General features: G+C 51.0%; 1 protein-coding gene across 1 annotated transcript; it reads left to right on the forward strand.

The window, feature by feature from the left end:
* Positions 1-3,471: 3,471 nt before the first annotated feature.
* On the forward strand, positions 3,472-20,145 carry MRPL11 (mitochondrial ribosomal protein L11). The gene is made up of 5 exons (XM_038764762.1): positions 3,472-3,864; positions 11,213-11,308; positions 11,748-11,841; positions 17,767-17,926; positions 19,935-20,145. The coding sequence occupies exons 1-5, from the start codon at positions 3,742-3,744 to the stop codon at positions 20,038-20,040; spliced, it is 579 nt and encodes a 192-aa protein (XP_038620690.1). The 5' UTR covers positions 3,472-3,741; the 3' UTR covers positions 20,041-20,145.
* Positions 20,146-20,449: the final 304 nt, after the last annotated feature.

Here is a 20,449-nt window from a genome sequence, read left to right on the forward strand (position 1 = left end):
GCTGGGGGGGGGGGGATACAAAGTAAACAGGTTGTTCCACGTGGGCCTCACAGTCTTCATCCCCATTTTACAGATGAGGTCACTGAGGCACAGAGAAGTGATGAGATTGGCCCAAAGTCCCTCAGCAGACAAGTGGCGGAGGCGGAATTAGAACTCATGACCTCTTACTCCCAAGGCCGGGCTCTTTCCACTGGGCCACGCTGCAGCATCGTTGTGGACAGGGAATGTGTAAACTCATTCATTCAATTGTATTTATTGAGCGCTTACTGTGTGCAGAGCACTGTACTAAGCACTTGGGAAGTACAAGCCGGCAACATATAGAGACGGTCCCTACCCAACAACGGGCTCACAGTCTAGAAGCGGGAGATGGACAAACGAAAGAGACATTTGACAGACAGGTGTCAAAACTGTCACCATAACTAGAATTACAGCTATATGCACATCATTAACAAAATAGAGTAGTAAATATGCACAAGTAAAATAAATAGAGTAATAAATCTGTACAAATACATACAAGTGCTGTGGGGAGGGGAAGGAGGTAGGGTGGGGGAGGGATGGGGAGGAAAAAAGGGGCTCAATCACAGAAAGCCTCCTGGAGGAGGTGAGCTCTCAAAAACATCAGAATAAATAGAATTATAGCTATATAATACGTATTATATATAAACTCATACATATGTATATGTATACACACATATACATGTATATAATGATAGCATTTATTAAGTGCTTACTATGTGCAAAGCACTGTTCTAAGCACTGGAGAGGTTACAAGGTCATCAGGTTGTCCCACGTGGGGCTCACAGTCTTCATCCCCATTTTACAGATGAGGTAACTGAGGCACAGAGAAGTGAAGTGGCTTGCCCAGAGTCCCACAGCTGATGAATGGTGGAGTCCGAACTTGAGCCCATGACTTCTGACTGCAAAGCCCGGCTTCTTTCCACTGAGCCATGCTTTAAGCACTTACTCTGTGCAAAGCACTGTTCTAAGTGCTGGAGAGGGTACAAGGTGATCAGATTGTCCCACGTGGGGCTCACAGTCTTCATCCCCATTTTACAGACGAGGTAACCGAGGCCCAAAGAAGTGAAGTTTATGCTGCCAACTTGTGCTCTGCACACAGTAAGCGCTCAATAAATACGATTGATTGATTAAAGTGACTTGCCCAAAGTCACACAGCTGACAATTGGCTGAAGTGGGCGGATTTGAACACATGACCTCTGACTCCTAAGCTCATGCTCTTTAAACTGAACCATGCTGCTATACATATGTATATGTATATATGTATATGTATATATGTATATGTATATATGTATATATATATATATCTCGCGGATCTGCCAATTGTCAGCTGTGTGACTTTGGGCAAGTCACTTACCTTCTGTGGGCCTCAGTGACCTCATCTGGAAAATGGGGATGAAGACTGTGAGCCCTCCGTGGGACAACCTGATCACCTTGTAACCTCCCCAGTGCTTAAGAACAGTGCTTTGCACACAGTAAGCGCTTAATACCATCATTATTAGTATTAGCCCATTATTAGTGGGCTCACAGTCCCTTTTAGACTGTGAGCCCACTGTTGGGTAGGGACTGTCTCTATGTGATGCCAATTTGTACTTCCCAAGCGCTTAGTACAGTGCTCTGCACATAGTAAGCGCTCAATAAATACGATTGATTGATTGATTGATTGATCATTATTCTTATTATATATGTATACACAAACACACACACACATATATGCACAGTGCTTTGCACATAGTAAGCGCTTAGTTAATACCATCATTATTATTATATGCATACACAAACACACACAGATATACGTAAACTAATTATGGCAAGAATGTCTCTGCTTGTAGTTATAGCGTACCCTCCCAAGCGCTCAGTCCGGTGCTCTGCACACAGTCAGCCCTCGATAAATACGAATGAATCAATGAATGAATGAATGAGTGAATGAATGAATGAGTGAATGAATGAATACGATTGAGTGAGTGGCTGGGGGAGGGCCTAGGCCGCCCAGCATTCCTTGCGGCGGGATGGGGGCCTCCCTCCCTCAGGGCTGCCCGCGGCCCTGCCTGAACCAGCGCCCCCTGCCGTCCACTGCCTCCTCCTACCGCCTCCTGCCGGAACCAGCGCCCCCTGCCGCCCCGTGCCTCCTCCTACCGCCTCCTGCCGGAACCAGCGCCCCCTGCCGTCCCCTGCCTCCTCCTGCCGCCTCCTGCCGGAACCAGCGCCCCCTGCCGCCCTGTGCCTCCTCCTGCCGCCTCCTGCCCGAACCAGCGCCCCCTGCCGCCCCCTTCCTCCTCCTACCGCCTCCTGCCGGAACCAGCGCCCCCTGCCGCCCCCGCCTCCTCTCGCCGCCTCCTGCCCGAACCAGCGCCCCCTGCCGCCCCCTGCCTCCTCCTGCCGCCTCCTGCCCGAACCAGCGCCCCCTGCCGCCCCCCCTGCCTCCTCCTGCCGCCCCTTGCCGGAACAAGCGCTTAGTCCAGTGCTCTGCACACAGTAAGCGCTCAATAAATACGACTGACTGACTGACTGAATGAATGAATGAACCAGGGCCCCCTGCCTCCTCCTGCCGGAACCAGCGCCCCCTGCCGCTCCCTGCCTCCTCCTGCCGGAACCAGCGCCCCCTGCCGCCCCGTGCCGCCTCCTGCCGCCCCCTGCCTCCTCCTGCCGAAACCAGCGCCCCCTGACGTCCCCCTGCCTCCTCCTGCCGCAACAAGCGCTTAGTCCAGTGCTCTGCACACCGTAAGCGCTCAATAAATACGATTGAATGAATGAATGAACCAGCGCCCCCTACTGCCCCCTGCCGCCCCGTGCCTCCTCCTGCAGGAACCAGCGCCCCCTGCCGCCCCCTGCCGCCTCCTGCCGGAACCAGCGCCCCCTGCCGCCCCCTGCCGGAACCAGCGCCCCCTGCCGCCCCCTGCCTCCTCCTGCCGCCTGCTGCCGGAACCAGCGCCCCCTGCCGCCCCCTGCCTCCTCCTGCCGCCTGCTGCCGGAACCAGCGCCTCCTGCCGCCCCCTGCCTCCTCCTGCCGCCCGCCGACGGAACCAGCGCCCCCTGCCGCCCCCTGCCTCCTCCTGCCGCCTGCCGACGGAACCAGCGCCCCCTGCCGGAACCAGCGCCCCCTGCCTCCTCCTGCCGCCTGCCGCCGGAACCAGCGCCCCCTGCCGCCCCCTGCCTCCTCCTGCCGCCTGCCGACGGAACCAGCGCCCCCTGCCGCCCCCTGCCTCCTCCTGCCGGAACCAGCGCCCCCTGCCGCCCCCTGCCTCCTCCTGCGCCTCCTGCCGGAACCAGCGCCCCCTGGCGCCCCCTGCCTCCTCCTGCCGCCTGCTGCCACGATCCCCCTGACCTTTGACCCGGCGTGGCGGGGGTCTAAGGCCTGGTCTGCTCCTCCTCCTCCCCCTCCTCCTCCTCCTCCTCCTCCTCCTCCTCCTCCTCCTCCTCTTCCTCCTCCTCTTCCTCCTCCTCTTCCTCCTCCTCTTCCTCCTCTCCCCCTCCCCTCGCCCTCCCCATTCACCCAGTCGCGCTTACGGGGCGCCGACCGCGTGCAGAGCACCGTACTGAGCGCCCGGGGGCTGGACTAGACGCCCTCCTGCTGCCCCTCTCCTTCCCCTCGCCCCCCTCATTCACCTCAACGACCGCGTGCGGGGCACCGAGCGGCCTGAGGGCCTGAGGGCCGGCCTAGGCGGCCTCCCCGCGGCCCCGGCCCCCGGCGCCTCCTCCCGGCGGGCCTCCCGGCGTGATCCGGCCATGTCGAAGCTGCGGGGGGCCCCCCGGGCCCTGCGGAGGGTAGAGGCGGCCGGTGTCATCCGCTCCGTCGTCAGGGCGGGACAGGCCCGACCGGGACCCCCCCTGGGACCCATCCTCGGACAGGTGCCCACGGGGTGGGTGATGGGCACACGGGATCATCAGCAATCGTATTTATTGAGCGCTCACTGTGTGCAGAGCACTGCACTAAGCGCTTGATAATAATAATAATAATGGCATTTATTAAGCGCTTACTACGTGCAAAGCACTGTTCTAAGCGCTGGGGAGGTTACAAGGTGAGATGAGAGGGAATGAAATAGACAATGAAATTGGAGAAGCGGCGTGGCTTAGAAGGAGCCCGGGCTCGGGGGTCAGAGGACGTGGGTTCCAATCCTGGCTCCGCCACTTGTCTGCTGTGTGGCCTTGGGCAAGTCGCTTAACTTCTCTGACCCAGTTGCCCTGTACAAACATCTGTCCAGGTGGTGTGGGGAAGGGAAGGCGGGAAGGTGGGGGGGATGGAGAGGGGGACGAGGGGGGGAGGAAGGAAGGGGCCCAGTCTGGGAAGGCCTCCTGGAGGAGGGGAGCTCTCAGGAGGTTGTCCCCCCGTGGGGCTCACAGCCCATCCCCATTTACAGATGAGGTAACTGAGGCTCGGAGAAGTGAAGTGACTTGCCCAAAGTCACCCAGCGTTCAAGTGGTGGAGTCGGGATTCGAACCCATGACCTCTGACTCCGAAGCCCGGGCTCTTTCCACTGAGCCACGCTGCTTCTCTGTAATGGCATTCGTTAAGCGCTTACTGTGTGCAAAGCACTGTTCTGAGCGCTGAGGGGGATACAATGTGATCAAGTTGTCCCACCTGGGGCTCACAGTCTTAATCCCCGTTTTTACAGATGAGGGAACCGAGGCTCGGAGAAGTGAAGTGACCTACCCAAGGTCACACAGCAGACTTGTGGTGGAGCCGGGATTCGAACCCATGACCTCTGACTCCGAAGCCCGGGCTCTTTCCACTGAGCCACGCTGCTTCTCTGTAATGGCATTCGTTAAGCGCTTACTGTGTGCAAAGCACTGTTCTGAGCGCTGAGGGGGATACAATGTGATCAAGTTGTCCCACCTGGGGCTCACAGTCTTAATCCCCGTTTTTACAGATGAGGGAACCGAGGCTCGGAGAAGTGAAGTGACCTACCCAAGGTCACACAGCAGACTTGTGGTGGAGCCGGGATTCGAACCCGTAACCTCTGACTCCAAAGCCCGGGCTCTTTCCACTGAGCCACGCTGGGATGGGAACGAGGGGGACACCCACCAATGCCACAGGATGCCCACGGGTATCAGAATCATCAGCAGAAAGGGGGGTGGTATCTGTGAGGCACTTACTATGTGCCCCCCACTGTCCTGAGCGCCGGGGTAATGATAATAGTGATGGTATCTGTTCAGCGCCTACCATGTGCCCAGCACTGTGCCAAGCGCTGGGGCAATAATACTAATAATGATGATGGTATTTGGGAAGCGCTTACTATGTGCCCAGCACTGTTCCAAGCGCTGGGGCAGTAATACTAATAATGATGATGGTGTTTGTGAAGCGCTTACTATGTGCCCAGCACTGTTCCAAGCGCTGGGGCAATAATACTACTAATGACGATGGTATTTGTGAAGCTCCTACCATGTGCCCAGCACTGTTCCAAGCGCTGGGGCAATAGTACTAATAATTATGATGGTATTTGGGAAGCGCTTACTATGTGCCCAGCACTGTTCCAAGTGCTGAGGCAATAATAATAACGATGATGGTATTTGTGAAGCGCTTATTATGTGCCCAGCACTTTTCTAAGCGCCGGGGTAATAATAATAATGATGATCATATTTGTGAAGCGCTTACTATGTGCCCAGCACTGTTCCAAGCGCTGGGGTAATAATAATAATAATAATAATAATGATGATGATGGTATTTGTGAAGCGCTTACTATGTGCCCAGCACTGTTCTAAGCGCCGGGGTAATGATAATAATGATGGTATTTGTGAAGCGCTTACCATGTGCCCAGCACTGTTCTAAGCGCTGGGATAATAATAATAATGATGATGGTATTTGTGAAGTGGTTACTATGTGCCCACCACCGTCCTGAGCGCCGGGGTAGTAATAATAATGATAATAACGATGGTATCTGTTCAGCGCCTACCATGTGCCCAGCACTGTTCCAAGCGCCGGGGTAATAATACTGGTAATGATGATGGTATTTGTGAAGCGCTTACTATGTGCCCAGCACTGTTCCAAGCGCTGGGGTAATAATACTAATAATGATGATGGTATTTGTGAAGCGCTTACTATGTGCCCAGCACTGTTCTAAGTGCCGGGGTAATGATAATAATGATGGTATTTGTGAAGCGCTTACCATGTGCCCAGCACTGTTCTAAGCGCTGGGATAATAATAATAATGATGATGGTATTTGTGAAGTGGTTACTATGTGCCCACCACCGTCCTGAGCGCCGGGGGTAGTAATAATAATGATAATAACGATGGTATCTGTTCAGCGCCTACCATGTGCCCAGCACTGTTCCAAGCGCCGGGGTAATAATACTGGTAATGATGATGGTATTTGTGAAGCGCTTACTATGTGCCCAGCACTGTTCCAAGCGCTGGGGTAATAATACTAATAATGATGATGGTATTTGTGAAGCGCTTACTATGTGCCCAGCACTGTTCTAAGCGCCGGGGTAATGATAATAATGATGGTATTTGTGAAGCGCTTACCATGTGCCCAGCACTGTTCTAAGCGCTGGGATAATAATAATAATGATGATGGTATTTGTGAAGTGGTTACTATGTGCCCACCACCGTCCTGAGCGCCGGGGTAGTAATAATAATGATAATAACGATGGTATCTGTTCAGCGCCTACCATGTGCCCAGCACTGTTCCAAGCGCCGGGGTAATAATACTGGTAATGATGATGGTATTTGTGAAGCGCTTACTATGTGCCCAGCACTGTTCCAAGCGCTGGGGTAATAATACTAATAATGATGATGGTATTTGTGAAGCGCTTACTATGTGCCCAGCACTGTTCTAAGCGCCGGGGTAATAATAATAATGATGATAGTATTTGTGAAGCGCTTACTATGTGCCCAGCACTGTTCTAAGCGCTGGGGTAATAATAATAATAATAATAATGATGATGATGGTATTTGTGAAGCACTTACTGTGTGCCCAGCACTGCCCTAGGTGCCGGGGTAATAATGATGGTATTTGTTAAGCGCTTACCATGTGCCCAGCACTGTTCCAAGCGCTGGGGTAATAATACTAATAATGATGATGGTATTTGTGAAGCGCTTACTATGTGCCCAGCACTGTTCTAAGCGCTGGGGCAATAATACTAATAATGATGATGGTATTTGTGAAGCGCTTACTATGTGCCCAGCACTGTTCTAAGCGCCGGGGTAATAATAATAATGATGATGGTATTTGTGAAGCGCTGACTATGTACCCAGCAGTGTTCTAAGCGCTGGGGTAATAATAATAATAATAATGATGATGATGGTATTTGTGAAGCACTTACTGTGTGCCCAGCACTGCCCTAGGCGCCGGGGTAATAATGGTGGTATTTGTTAAGCGCTTACTATGTGCCCAGCACTGTTCTAAGCGCCGGGGTAATAATAATAATAATGATGGTATTTTTTAAGCGCTTACGATGTGCCCAGCACTGTTCTAAGTGCTGGGGGAATAATAATAATGATGGTATTTGTTAAGCGCTTACTATGTGTCCAGCACTGCCCTAAGCGCCATGGTGATAATGATGGTATTTGCTAAGCATCTGCCATGTGCCCAGCACTGTTCTATGTGCCGGGGTAATAATAATAATGATAATAATGATGGTATTTGTGAAGTGCTTACCATGTGCCCAGCACTGTTCTGAGCGCCGGGGTAATAATAATAATGGTGGTATTTGTTAAGCGCTTACTATGTGCCCAGCACTGTTCTAAGCGCCGAGGTAATAATAATAATGATGGTATTTGTTAAACGCTTACCCTGTGCCGAGCACTGTTCTAAGCGCCAGGGTAATAATAATGATGGTGGTATTTTTTAAGTGCCTACTATGTGCACTGTTCTAAGCACCGGGGTAATAATAATAGTGGTATTTGTTAAGCGCAATAATAATAATGATGGTATTTGTTAAGCGCCTACTATGTGCTGAGCACTGTTCTAAGCATCGAGGTAGTAACAAGAATAATAATAATAATGGTATCTGTTAAGCGTTTACTACGTGCCGAGCACTGTTCTGAGCACCGGGGTAATAATAATAATGATATTTGTTAAGCATAGTAATAATAATAATGGTATTTGTTAAGCGCTTACTATGTGCCGAACACTGTCCTAAGCGCCGGGGTAATAATAGTAAGGATGCTATTTGTTAAGTGCTTACTATGTGCCGAACACTGTCCTAAGCGCCGGGGTAATAATAGTAAGGATGGTATTTGTTAAGTGCTTACTATGTCCCGAGCGCAGTTTTAAGCGCCAGGGTAATAATAATAATGGTATTTGTTAAGCGCTTTACCATGTGCCAAGCACTGTTCTAAGTGCTGGGGTAGATGCCAGGTAATCAGGTTGTCCCACGTGGGGCTCACAGTCTTCATCCCCATAATGATGGTATTTGTTAAGTGCTTACTATGTGCCAAGCACTGTTCTAAGCGCCAGGGTAATGATAATAATAGTATTTGTTAAGTGCTTACTCTGTGCCGAGCACTGTTCTAAGCACTGAGGTAGATACTGGGTAATCAGGTTGTCCCACGTGGGGCTCACAGTCTTCATCCCAATAACAGTAATAATGATATTATATGTATATATGCTTGTACATATTTTTTTACTCTATTTATTTATTTGTACATACCTATTCTATTTATTTTATTTTGTTAGTATATTTGGTTTTGTTCTCTGTCTCCCCCTTTTAGACTGTGAGCCCACTGTTGGGTAGGGACTGTCTCTATATGTTGCCAATTTGTACTTCCCAAGCGCTTAGTACAGTGCTCTGCACATAGTAAGTGCTCAATAAATATGATTGATGATGGTGGTATTTGTTAAACACTTACTATGTGCCAAGCACTGGGGTAATAATAAATAATGATGGTATTTGTTAAGCGCTTACTATGTGCCGAGCACTGTTCTAAGCGCCGGGGTAATAATAATAATGATGGTATTTATTAAGCACCTACTATGTGCCGGGCACTGTTCTAAGCGCCAGGATAGATACAGGGTCATCAGGTTGTCCCTCGTGGGGCTCACAGTCTCCATCCCCATTTTCCAGATGAGGTCACTGAGGCACAGAGAATAATAATAATAATAATGATGATGGCATTTATTAAACGCTTACTATGTGCAACACACTGTTCTAAGCACTGGGGAGTTACAAGGTGATCAGGTTGTCCCACAGGGGGCTCACAGTCTTCATCCCCATTTTACAGATGAGGGAACTGAGGCCCAGAGAAGGGAAGTGACTTGCCCAAAGTCACACAGCTGACAAGTGGCGGAACCGGGATTTGAACCCATGACCTCCGACTCCAAAACCCGGGCTGTTTCCACTGAGCCACGCTGCTTCTCTAAAGTGAAGTGTCTTGCCCAAAGTCACACAGCTGACAAGTGGCGGAGCCGGGATTAGAACCCACGACCTCTGACTCCCAAGCCCGGGCTCTTCCCATTGAGCCACGCTGCTTCCGGACCCAAGCGCTGCGGTGGACTCTGAGCCCGTTGAGGGCAGGGATTGCCCCTATTTGTTGCTGAATTGTACCTTCCTAGCGCTCAGCACACAGTAAGCGCTCAATAAATGCGATAGAATGAATGAAATAGACAAGATGGGGATACAGTGAGTCGGTAGCCAGTTAGAGGAGCGAAATGTGCCGACTGGATTGTAGTAGGAGAGGGTGAGGTGAGGTAGAAGGAGCTGAGGCCTGGAAAAGTGAAGTGACTTATCCAATCATCATCATCAATCGTATTTATTGAGCGCTTACTATGTGCAGAGCACTGTACTAAGCGCTTGGGAAGTACAATGTTGCACATTGGCAACATATAGAGACAGTCCCTACCCAACAGTGGGCTCACAGTCTAAAAGGGACACCCGGCAGACGCGGCAGAGGCAGGATTAGAACTCAGCTCCTCTGACTTCAGGGCCCGGGCTTTTAATAACAATGGCATTGATTAAGCGCTTACTAGGTGCAAAGCACTGTTCTAAGCTCTGGGGAGGCTATAAGGTGATCAGCTTGTCCCACGGGGGGCTCACAGTCTTCATCCCCATTTTCCAGATGAGGTCACTGAGGCCCAGAGAAGTGAAGCGCCTTGCCCAAAGTCACCCAGCTGACAAGTGGCAGAGCCGGGATTTGAACCCGTGACCTCTGACTCCGAAGCCCGGGCTCTTTCCACTGAGCCACGCTGCTTCTCGTAATAGTGAAATTTGTTCAGCGCAGACTCTGCGCCAAACGCTGTTCGACGCGATGGGTCACAGTGCTAATAATAATCATCATCAATCGTATTTATTGAGTATATTATATTGATTATTATTATATTATATATTTTATTATATTGTATAATTATATTGTTATATTTATATACGTTTATTATTACATTATTATATTATATAATTATTATATGTTATTGATTGATTATAATAATAATAGGTCGTGGGGCCCTCAGTTAGGGCGGGGGACCCGGGGAAAATGGGTTTTTCATCCCCATTTCACAGGTGAGTGGATAGAGCACGAGCTTGGGAGTCAAGAGGACCCGGTTTCTAATCCCAGCTCCACCATTTGTCTGCTGGGTGACCTTGGGCAAGTCACTTCGCTTCTCAGGGCCTCAGTTACGGCACCTGTAAAATGGGGATGAAGACTGTGAGCCCCACGGAGGACAGGGACCGTGTCCAACCCGCGTTGCGTGTCTCCACCCCGGCGTCTAGAACAGTGCCTGGCACATAGCGCGTAACAAATACCACAATTATTATTATGTGACTTGCCCAAGGTCACACAGCCGGTCGCTGGGGGGGACCAGAGTAGGAGCCAGATGCCCCGTTCTTCGAGGCCACGGTCGATCCAGGGCCTTGAGGAGGAGGTGAAAACCGAAGAAGCAGCGGGGCTCAGTGGAAAGAGCCCGGGCTTGGGAGTCAGAGGTCACGGGTTCGAATCCCAGCTCTGCCACTTGCCAGCTGTGTGACTTTGGGCAAGCCACTTCACTTCTGTGGGCCTCAGGGACCTCACCTGGAAAACGGGGATGAAGACTCCGAGCCCCACGTGGGACCACCTGATGACCTTGTATCTACCCCAGCGCTTAGAGCAGTGCTTTGCACATAGTAAGCGCTTAACAAATTCCATCATTATTATTATTATTACCCAGGGAAGCAGGTGCCGGTGGGGTGGGCGAGCCACACAGTAATAGTAAGCGCTGAACAAATACCAACATTATTATTATTATAATTAACTGCGATTTTTCCCACTCCGTTTTCTTTCCTCAGCGCGGGCTCCCCATCGCCCAGTTCTGCAAGGAATTCAACGAGCTCACCAAGGACTACAAGGAAGGCATACCTCTTCCCACCAGGATCTTTGTGAAGGTCTCCGCTTTTCCCCCAGTTTTTCCGAGGGCGTCGGTAGGGACGTTCCCCCGCCCGTCACGGGCCGGCGGTCTAGAGGGAGCCAAGAAAAAGGAGGTGGGGCTCAGTGGAAAGAGCCCGGGCTTTGGAGTCAGAGGTCATGGGTTCAAATCCCGGCTCCCCCACATGTCTGCTGTGTGACCTTGGGCAAGTCGCTTAACTTTTCTGAGCCTCAGTTACCTCATCTGTAAAATGGGGATTAAGACTGTGAGCCCCACGTGGGACAACCTGATCACCTTGTAACCCCCCAGTGCTTAGAACAGTGCTGTGCACATAGTATTATTATTATTACCGTCGATCGGTTGAACCTGGGAGGGAGCGAGGGCGAACCGGCGCGGGGGAGCGAGGATCGGGAGGAGCGAGAGGGAATCCCAACGGCACGTTTGTTTCCCGTCCCCAGCCGGACCGGACGTTTGAGATCAAGATCAAGCCACCCACGGTCTCCTACTTCCTGAAGGCGGCGGCCGGGATAGAGAAGGGAGCCAGGAATACAGGTGAGGGGCGTCGTCGGGGAGGGGGTGAGACGGCCCCGCCTAGGCCGGGAGCCGGAAGAGGATCCTTCCTGTTCTCCGGATTCAGGGGCAAGGACTTGCCCGCCCCCCTGCAAAGGAGGGATCTCGGCAACAGAAATCAAACATTTCATTCATTCATTCAGTCGTATTTATTGAGCGCTTACTGTGTGCAGAGCACTGGACTAAGCGCTTGGGAAGTACAAGTTGACAACTTATACCTCGTTCTCGCCTGTCCCGCCATCGACCCCCGGCCCACGTCATCCCCCGGGCCTGGAATGGCCTCCCTCTGCCCGTCCGCCAAGCTCGCTCTCTTCCTCCCTTCAAGGCCCTACTGAGAGCTCACCTCCTCCAGGAGGCCTTCCCACACTGAGCCCCTTCCTTCCTCTCCCCCTCGTCCCCCTCTCCTTCCCCCCCATCTTACCTCCTTCCCTTCCCCACAGCACCTGTGTATATGTATATATGTTTGTACAGATTTATTACTCTATTTATTTTACTTGTACATATCTATTCTATTTATTTTATTTTGTTAGTATGTTTGGTTTTGTTCTCTGTCTCCCCCTTTTAGACTGTGAGCCCGCTATTGGGTAGGGACTGTCTCTATATGTTGCCAACTTGTACTTCCCAAGCGCTTAGTACAGTGCTCTGCACACAGTAAGCGCTCAATAAATACGATTGATGATGATGATGATGATATAGAGACGGTTCCTACCCAACAGTGGGCTCACAGTCTAGAAGGGACTAAAACCCTCCAGGAAGGCAAACCACTTAAATTATAATAATAATAATAATAATAGTACTTGTTAAGCACTTACTAATGTGGAAGGCACTGTTCCAAGCACTAGGGTAATAATTATAATGATGGTATTTGTTAAGCGCTTACTTTGTGCAAGGCACTTTTCTAAGCGCTGGGGAGGTTACAAGGTGATCAGGTTGTCCCACAGGGGGATCACAGTGTTAATCCCCATTTTACAGACGAGGGCACTGAGGCACAGAGAAATTAAGTGACTTGCCCAAAGTCACACAGCTGACAGTTGGCGGAGCTGGGATTTGAACCCATGACCTCTGACTCCAAAGCCCGGGCTCTTTCCACTGAGCCAGACGTGGGTTCTAATCCCGCTTCTGCCACTTGTCAGCTGTGTGACTTTGGGCAAGTCACTTCACTTCTCTGGGCCTCAGTTCCTTCATCTTTCATTCATTCAATCATATTTATTGAACGCTTACTGTGTGCAGAGCACTGTACTAAACGCTTGGGAAGTACAAGTTGGCAACATAGAGAGACGGTCCCTACCCAACAGTGGGCTCTCAGTCTAGAAGGGGGAGACAGAGAACAAAACAAAACATATTAACAAAATAAAATAAATAGACTAAATATGTACAAATAAAATAAATACAGTAATAAATACATACAAACATATATACATATATACAGGTGCTGTGGGGAGGGGAAGGAGGTAAGGCGGGGGGGAGGGGGAGGAGGGATGAAGAAAATGGGGATGAAGACTGTGAGCTCCACGTGGGACAACCTGATTACCTTGTATTCCCCCCCCCAGGGCTCAAAACAGTGCTTTGCACATAGTAGGTGCTTAACAAATGCCACCATCATTATTATTATTATATAAGTTATTAATAATAATGATGGTGTTGGTTAAGCGCTTACTGTGTGCCAGGCGCTCTACTAAGCACTGGGGTGGATACGAGTTAATCCGGTTGGACACAGCCCCTGTCCCACATGGGGCTCACACTTTTATCCCCATTTTACAGATGACAGAACTGAGGCCCACAGAAGTGAAGTGACTTGCCCAAGGTCACCCAGCAGACCTGTGGCGGAGCTGGGATTAGAACCCAAGTCCTTCTGACTCCCAAGCCCGTGGTCTAGATTATGAGCCCTACATGGGATGGAGATTGGGTGTTGCACTTGATCTTGTTTCTGCCCCAGTGTTTAGAACAGTGCTTGACAAATAGTAAACGCCCAAGTACCATCCAAAAAAAAAAAAAAATCACATCTTTGGAGAGAAACTCCTACACTCCCTCAATTAATCAATGAGTCGTATTTATTGAGCGCTTACTGTGTGCAGAGCACTGTACTAAGCGCTTGGGAAGTACAAGTTGACAACATATAGAGACAGTCCCTACCCAACAGTGGGCTCACAGTCTAAAAGGGAGAGACAGAGAAGAAAACCAAGCATAGTAACAAAATAAAATAAATAGAATAGATATGTACAAGTAAAATAAATAAATAGAGTAATAAATATGTACAAACATATATACAGGTGCTGTGGGGAAGGGAAGGAGGTAAGATTGAGGGGATGGAGAGGGGGACGAGGGGTGTACAAGTTGGCAGCGTGTCCTACTTAGACTGTGTGAGTCCCATGCAGGACAGAGAGTATATCCAACCTAATTCACTTGTATCCACCCCAGGGCTTAGAATAGTGTTTGACCGGTAGTAAGCGCTTAACAAGTACCATTAAAAATAAAATAAAAATTAGGCCTCAGGAGAGAAATCCAAGTTTCCGTGCCACCCTGATTGCGGTGGAATCAGGGAAGAATGCGGGGGATGGATTGGAACAGGCAAGGAGTCTCTGGTACCTTCAGTTCCTCCTTTTTTGGCCAGGAGTTGGGAGGAGGGGGCTATCAAGCTGCCGGGATGGGCCATGGCCATCATCATCATCAATCATCAATCGTATTTATTGAGCGCTTCCTATGTGCAGAGCACTGTACTAAGCGCTTATAAATAGAGTAATGAATACGTACAAACATATATACAGGTGCTGTGGGGAAGGGAAGGAGGAAAGGCCGGGGGGGATGGAGAGGGAGCTGCTTCCTAGGAGGTTGTCCCACGTGGGGCTCACAGTCTTCACCCCCATTTTCCAGATGAGGGAACTGAGGCCCAGAGAAGTGACTTGCCCAGAGTCACCCAGCTGACAAGTGGCGGAGCCGGGTTTTGAACCCATGACCTCTGACTCCAAAGCCCGGGCTCTTGCCACTGAGCCACGCTGCCAGATGTGAGGGATGTGCGTCCTGACACCGTCAGTCAGGTTTATTGAGCACTCACTGTGTGCAGGGCCTTGTACTGAGCGCTTGGGAGAGGACAGCACAATATAACGGATCCATTCCCTACCCACAGCTAAAACTAGTAATCGTAGTGGTATTTGTTAAACGCTTACTATGTGCCAGACACTGTTCTAAGTGCTGGGGGAGATACAAGGTAATCAGGTTGCATACAGTCCCTGTCCCACCTGAGGTTCGCAGTCTGAGCGTTCGTTTTCCAGATGAGGTCACCGAGGCCCAGTGACAGTGCTTAGAACAGTGCTTTGTACATACTAAGCGCTTAATAAATGCCATTAAAAAAAAAAAGTGAAGCGACTTATCCAAGGTCACGCAGCGGACGAGCGGCAGAGCCGGGGACTAGAACCCAGGACCTTAGGACTCAGAGGCCCGGGCTCTATCCGTTAGCCTGCACTGCTTTTCTAGCCTACAGTCTAGAGGATGATGAGGATGGTCTTAGACGCTTACTATGTGTCGAGCACTGTTCTAAGCGCTGGGTAGATACAAGCTAATCAGGTTGGACACAGCTTACAGTCCAAACTGCCCCAGGGAAATCCCAGGCTACCCCCCGGGACTCCAGTAGCCTCGGACAACAGGGCCCGATTGGCAGGTAAAGCAGAGATAATAATAGTAATTCTGGCATTTGCTAAGCGCTTACTATGTACCGGGCACTGTACTAAGCGCTGGGGTGGCTACAAGCGAATAATAATAATAATAGTGGCATTTATTAAGCACTTACCATGTGCAAAGCACCGTTCTAAGCGCTGGGGAGGTTACAAAGCGATCAAGTTGTCCCACGGGGGGCTCACAGTCTTAATCCCCATTTTACAGATGAGGGAAACTGAGGCCCACAGAAGTGAAGTGACTTGCCCAAAGTCACCCGGCTGACAATTGGCGGAGCGGGGATTTGAACCCATGACCTCTGACTCCAAAGCCCGGGCTCTTTCCACCGAGCCACGCTTCAGGTTGGACACAGGCCCTGTCCCACGTGGGGCTCACAGTCCCGATCCCCGTTTTCCAGATGAGGTCACTGAGGCCCAGGAAAGTGAAGTGGCTTGCCCAAGGTCCCACAGCAGACAAGCGGCGGAGCCGGGATTAGAACCCATGACCTTCTGGCTCCCAGGCCCGGGCTCTAACCACTAAGCCGTGCTGCTTCTCTGAGAGAAGCAGAGACAGTCACGCCAACTCGGCCCCTGCACCTCTGGCCTGGAACAATGGCAATAAAAACCCCTAAGATTTCCAGACTGTGAGCCCGCTGTTGGGTAGGGACCGTCTCTATATGTTGCCAACTTGTCCTTCCCTAGCGCTTAGTATAGTGCCCTGCACACAGCAAGCGCTCAATAAATGTGATTGAAGGAGTGAATGAATTTATAGCAAGAGAGGCGAGGAGGGAAGAGTTTTCCGGCTTCTAACTCTTCCTTTCCTCAATTTACCCTTTGGGAAGGCACAACCCCTCTAGACTGTAAGCTCGTAGGCAGGGAATGCGTCTCCCAAGCGCTTAGTCCAGTGCTCTGCACACAGTAAGCGCTCAGTAAATACGATTGAACGAATGAATGCGGTGGAAGACCCAAAGGGCATTCGTTCATTCATGAGCCAGATGAGGGAACTGAGGCCCAAAGAAGTGAAGTGACTTGCCCAAAGTCACACAGCTGACAATTGGTGGAGTGGGGATTTGAACCCATCATCATCAATCGTATTTATTGAGTGCTTACTATGTGCAGAGCACTGTACTAAGCGCTTGGGAAGTACAAATTGGCAACATATAGACCCATGACCTCTGACTCCAAATGAATGAATGCGGTGGAAGACCCAAAGGGCATTCGTTCATTCATGCAGTCGTATTTATTGAGCGCTTACTGTGTGCAGAGCACTGTACTAAGCGCTTGGATTCGTCCCCTCCCAGCCTGTTGGGGGTTCAGCCGAAGGCAAATCGGCTGTAAGAAGCCAGGAGGCTTTAGGGGAGGGGTGTGGCCTAGTGGCTAGAGCCCAGGCTTGGGAGTCAGAAGGTCCTGGGTTTTAATACCGGCTCCGCCACTTGTCAGCTGTGTGACTTTGGGCAAGTCACCGCACTTCTCTGGGCCTCAGTTACCTCATCCGCAAAATGGGGATTAAGACTGTGAGCCCCATGTGGGACAAGATGATAACCTTGTATCCACCCCAGTGCTTAGAACAGTTCTTAGCACATAGTAAGCACTTAATAAATGCCATCATTATTATTATTATTATTATTAATTCCGGCTCCGCCACCTATCTGCTGCGTGACTTAGTCCAGTGCTGTGCACACAGTAAGCGCTCAATAAATACAATTGATCGATTTGGGCAAGTCCCGTTGTTGGGTAGGGATTGTCTTTATTTGTTGCTGAATTGTACTTTCCAAGCGCGAAGTACAGTGCTCTGCACACAGTAAGCGCTCAGTAAATACGATTGAGTGAATGAATGAAGCCACTTCACTTCTCCGAGCCTCCGCTACTTCATCTGGAAAGTGGGGATGGAGACCGTGAGCCCCATGCTGGGCAGGGACTGCGTCCAACCCCATTTGCTTGTATGCACCCCAGTGCTTAGTATGGTGCCTGGCACGTAGTAAGCGCTTAACAAATGTCATTATCATCATCATTACTGTGATTATTAGTGAGGTTATTCAGGCCAGGCCAGTGGCTCAGACGCAAGCATTCACTCAGTCGTATTTATTGAGCGCTTGCGGTGTGCAGAGGACTGTACTAAGCGCTTGGGAAGTACAAGTTGGCAACATAAGCATTCAGCAAAGAGCCAGACGGGACAGTTAGGGTTCCGGTGACTGAGATGGGGGGGGGACGGGCGGCAGTCCTTGGTCGAGGATGCCAATCCCCTGGCCTCTCCTTCCAGGGCGCGAAGTGGCCGGGCTGGTGACCCTGAAGCACGTGTACGAGATCGCCCTGGTGAAAGCGCAGGACGAAGCCTTCCTCCGACAGGATGTCCCCCTGGTCTCCGTCGTCCGCTCCATCATAGGCAGCGCCCGCTCCCTCGGAATCCGCGTCGTCAGAGAGTAAGGGGCACGGCGGGGCGGGAACGGGCTCTCTGGGCACTGGACTGAGGTGGACAATGAGAGACACACACCTGTCAGTCAGTTAATAGCAATAATAATAATAATAATCATCATCATCATCATCAATCGTATTTATTGGGCGCTTGCTATGTGCAGAGCACTGTGCTAAGCGCTTGGGAAGTACAAATTGGCAACATATAGAGACAGTCCCTACCCAACAGTGGGCTCACAGTCTAAAAGGGGGAGACAATAATAATAGCGATATTTGATAAGCGCTTTCTACGTGCCAGGCACCGTAATAATAATAATAGGGACGGCATTTATGAAGCGCTTACTGTGTGCGAAGCGCTGGGGAGGTTACAAGGGGATCAGGTTTGTCCCACGGGGGGCTCGCAGTCTTCATCCCCATTTTCCAGGTGAGGTCACTGAGGCCCAGAGAAGTGACTTGCCCAGAGTGACACAGCTGACAGTTGGCGGAGCCGGGATTTGAACCCCTGACCTCTGACTCCAAAGCCCAGGCTCTTTCCACTGAGCCACGCTGCTCTCCCGACAGCGAACCGTACCAAGCGCCGGTGTGGATACAAGGAAATCGGGTTGGACGCAGTCCCTGTCCCATGTGGAGCTCACAGTATTAAGAGAAGCGGCACGGCCTGGAGTCAGAAGGAACTGAGTTCTAATCCTGGCTTCGCCACCTGCCTGCTCCGTGACATTGGGTAAGTCGCTTGGCATCTCTGAGCCTCAGCGGCCCCATCCGTAAAATGGGGATCAAGACAGTGGTCCCCACCTGGGCCGGGGACTGTCCAACCTGATTAGCTTGTATCGATCCCTGCGCTCTGTATCGTGCCTGGAGCATAATAAGCGCCTAACAAATAACTTAAAAAAAAAGAATGGTATTTACTGAGCGCTTGCTGCCTGCAGAGCACTGTACTAAGTGCTTGGGAGAGTGCGACGCAGTAGAGTTGGTAGGCATGACCCCTGGCTTCACAGTCTCTCTTTATTCAACCCCCTAAGCCACCCCCAATGCCCCCCAATACCTCCGCACCCCATCTATCAGCGTTTAGTATCAGTGGAGGAGGCAGCGGGATCCTGGTAGGTTCTCAGCCTGAACAAAGCTCTCTGGGGGTGTTGGAGGGGGAGGATGGGGACGTACCATTTATTGAGCGATTATCGTGTGCTATACTAAGCATTTGGGAGAGTTCTATATAACAGGTACATTCCCTGCCCACAACAAGTGTATCATTTATTGAGCGATTATCGTGTGCAAAGCACTATACTAAGCATTTGGGAGAGTACTATATAACAGATACATTCCCTGCCCACAACAAGTGTATCATTTATTGAGCGATTATCGTGTGCAGAGCACTGTACTAAGCATTTGGGAGAGTACAGTATAACAGATACATTCCCTGCCCACAACGAGAGAGAGAGTGTGTGTGAGTGACACCACTCTGCTGGTCTGGTTGAGTGTGTGTTGGGATGGGCGTTCATTCATTCATTCATTCGGTCCTATTTATTGAGCGCTTACAGTGTGCAGAGCACTGGACTAAGCACTTGGGAATTACAATGACAACATATTCTATTCTATTTATTTTATTTTGTTAGTATGTTTGGTTTTGTTCTCTGTCTCCCCGTTTTAGACTGTGAGCCCACTGTTGGGTAGGGACCGTCTCTAGATGTCGCCAATTTGTACTTCCCAAGCGCTTAGCACAGTGCTGTGCACATAGTAAGCGCTCAATAAATACGATTGATGATGATGATGATGAACATATAGAGACGGTCCCTACCCAACAACGGGCTCACAGTTGGGATCAGCGGGGTTCAGTTGGGTTCGGAGGAGGCCCCATTTCCGTTGTTCCTTGGGGCAATACGGGTGTTCCCAGCGAGGTTGAGGGGGGCTGGGGGAGAGCGATCGGCTTTGGGCCCAGATGTAAGAAGCGGGAATGATGGAGGCCGGGAGCCGGGACTCAACCCCTCGGCCCCCGTCCGACCTCGTCTCCTTCCCCTCCAGCCTGACTGTGGAGGAGCTGCAGGCCTTCCAGGAGGAGCGGGCCCTCTTCCTAGCCGCCCAGGAGGCCAGAGATGCCGAAGCCCGGGCCGAGGCTGCCAAGAAGTGACCGGGCCCAGCCCGGCCCCACCCCGGCCGTCGGAGGCTCCTCTCCGTGGGAAGGAAGCGGGACGCGGTGTCTCTTCATTTTGTACTTAATAAGTGTCTGATCCCAGCCGCCTTGTCATCTGTGTGGCTTTTGTCTCCTCCCCACCCCGGCCAGCGGAGCAGGGGGGGAAGTGCTCACCCGGCGGGGACTGGGAATGGGGGTGGACAGGGAAATCTTGACCTCTTCTCCAGCTCTCAATTCCTGCCTCTGACCCCTAACCTTCGAACCTTTCTGCTGTTTCTGTCCAGCTCCCAGCTCATCCCCATTCCCCAAGAGAAAGGGACGGAGTTGGTCCTCAAACCGAGCCCACCAGTGAGGGACAGAGTTGGTCCTCAAACCGAACGTGTGCTGGGCGGGCTGTCCAGATCCC

Source organism: Tachyglossus aculeatus, chromosome 22 (genome assembly GCF_015852505.1).
Source record: "Tachyglossus aculeatus isolate mTacAcu1 chromosome 22, mTacAcu1.pri, whole genome shotgun sequence".
Taxonomy (NCBI): domain Eukaryota; kingdom Metazoa; phylum Chordata; class Mammalia; order Monotremata; family Tachyglossidae; genus Tachyglossus; species Tachyglossus aculeatus.

What these genes read in the sequence shown, in the direction of transcription:
- MRPL11 (XM_038764762.1), top strand. Translation starts at nt 3,742, where the DNA reads ATGTCGAAGCTGCGGGGGGCCCCCCGGGCCCTGCGGAGGGTAGAGGCG. An exon ending in TGGGACCCATCCTCGGACAG is followed by an intron (nt 3,865 to 11,212) that starts GTGCCCACGGGG and finishes TTCTTTCCTCAG; the next exon opens with CGCGGGCTCCCCATCGCCCA. An exon ending in GAAGGGAGCCAGGAATACAG is followed by an intron (nt 11,842 to 17,766) that starts GTGAGGGGCGTC and finishes CTCTCCTTCCAG; the next exon opens with GGCGCGAAGTGGCCGGGCTG.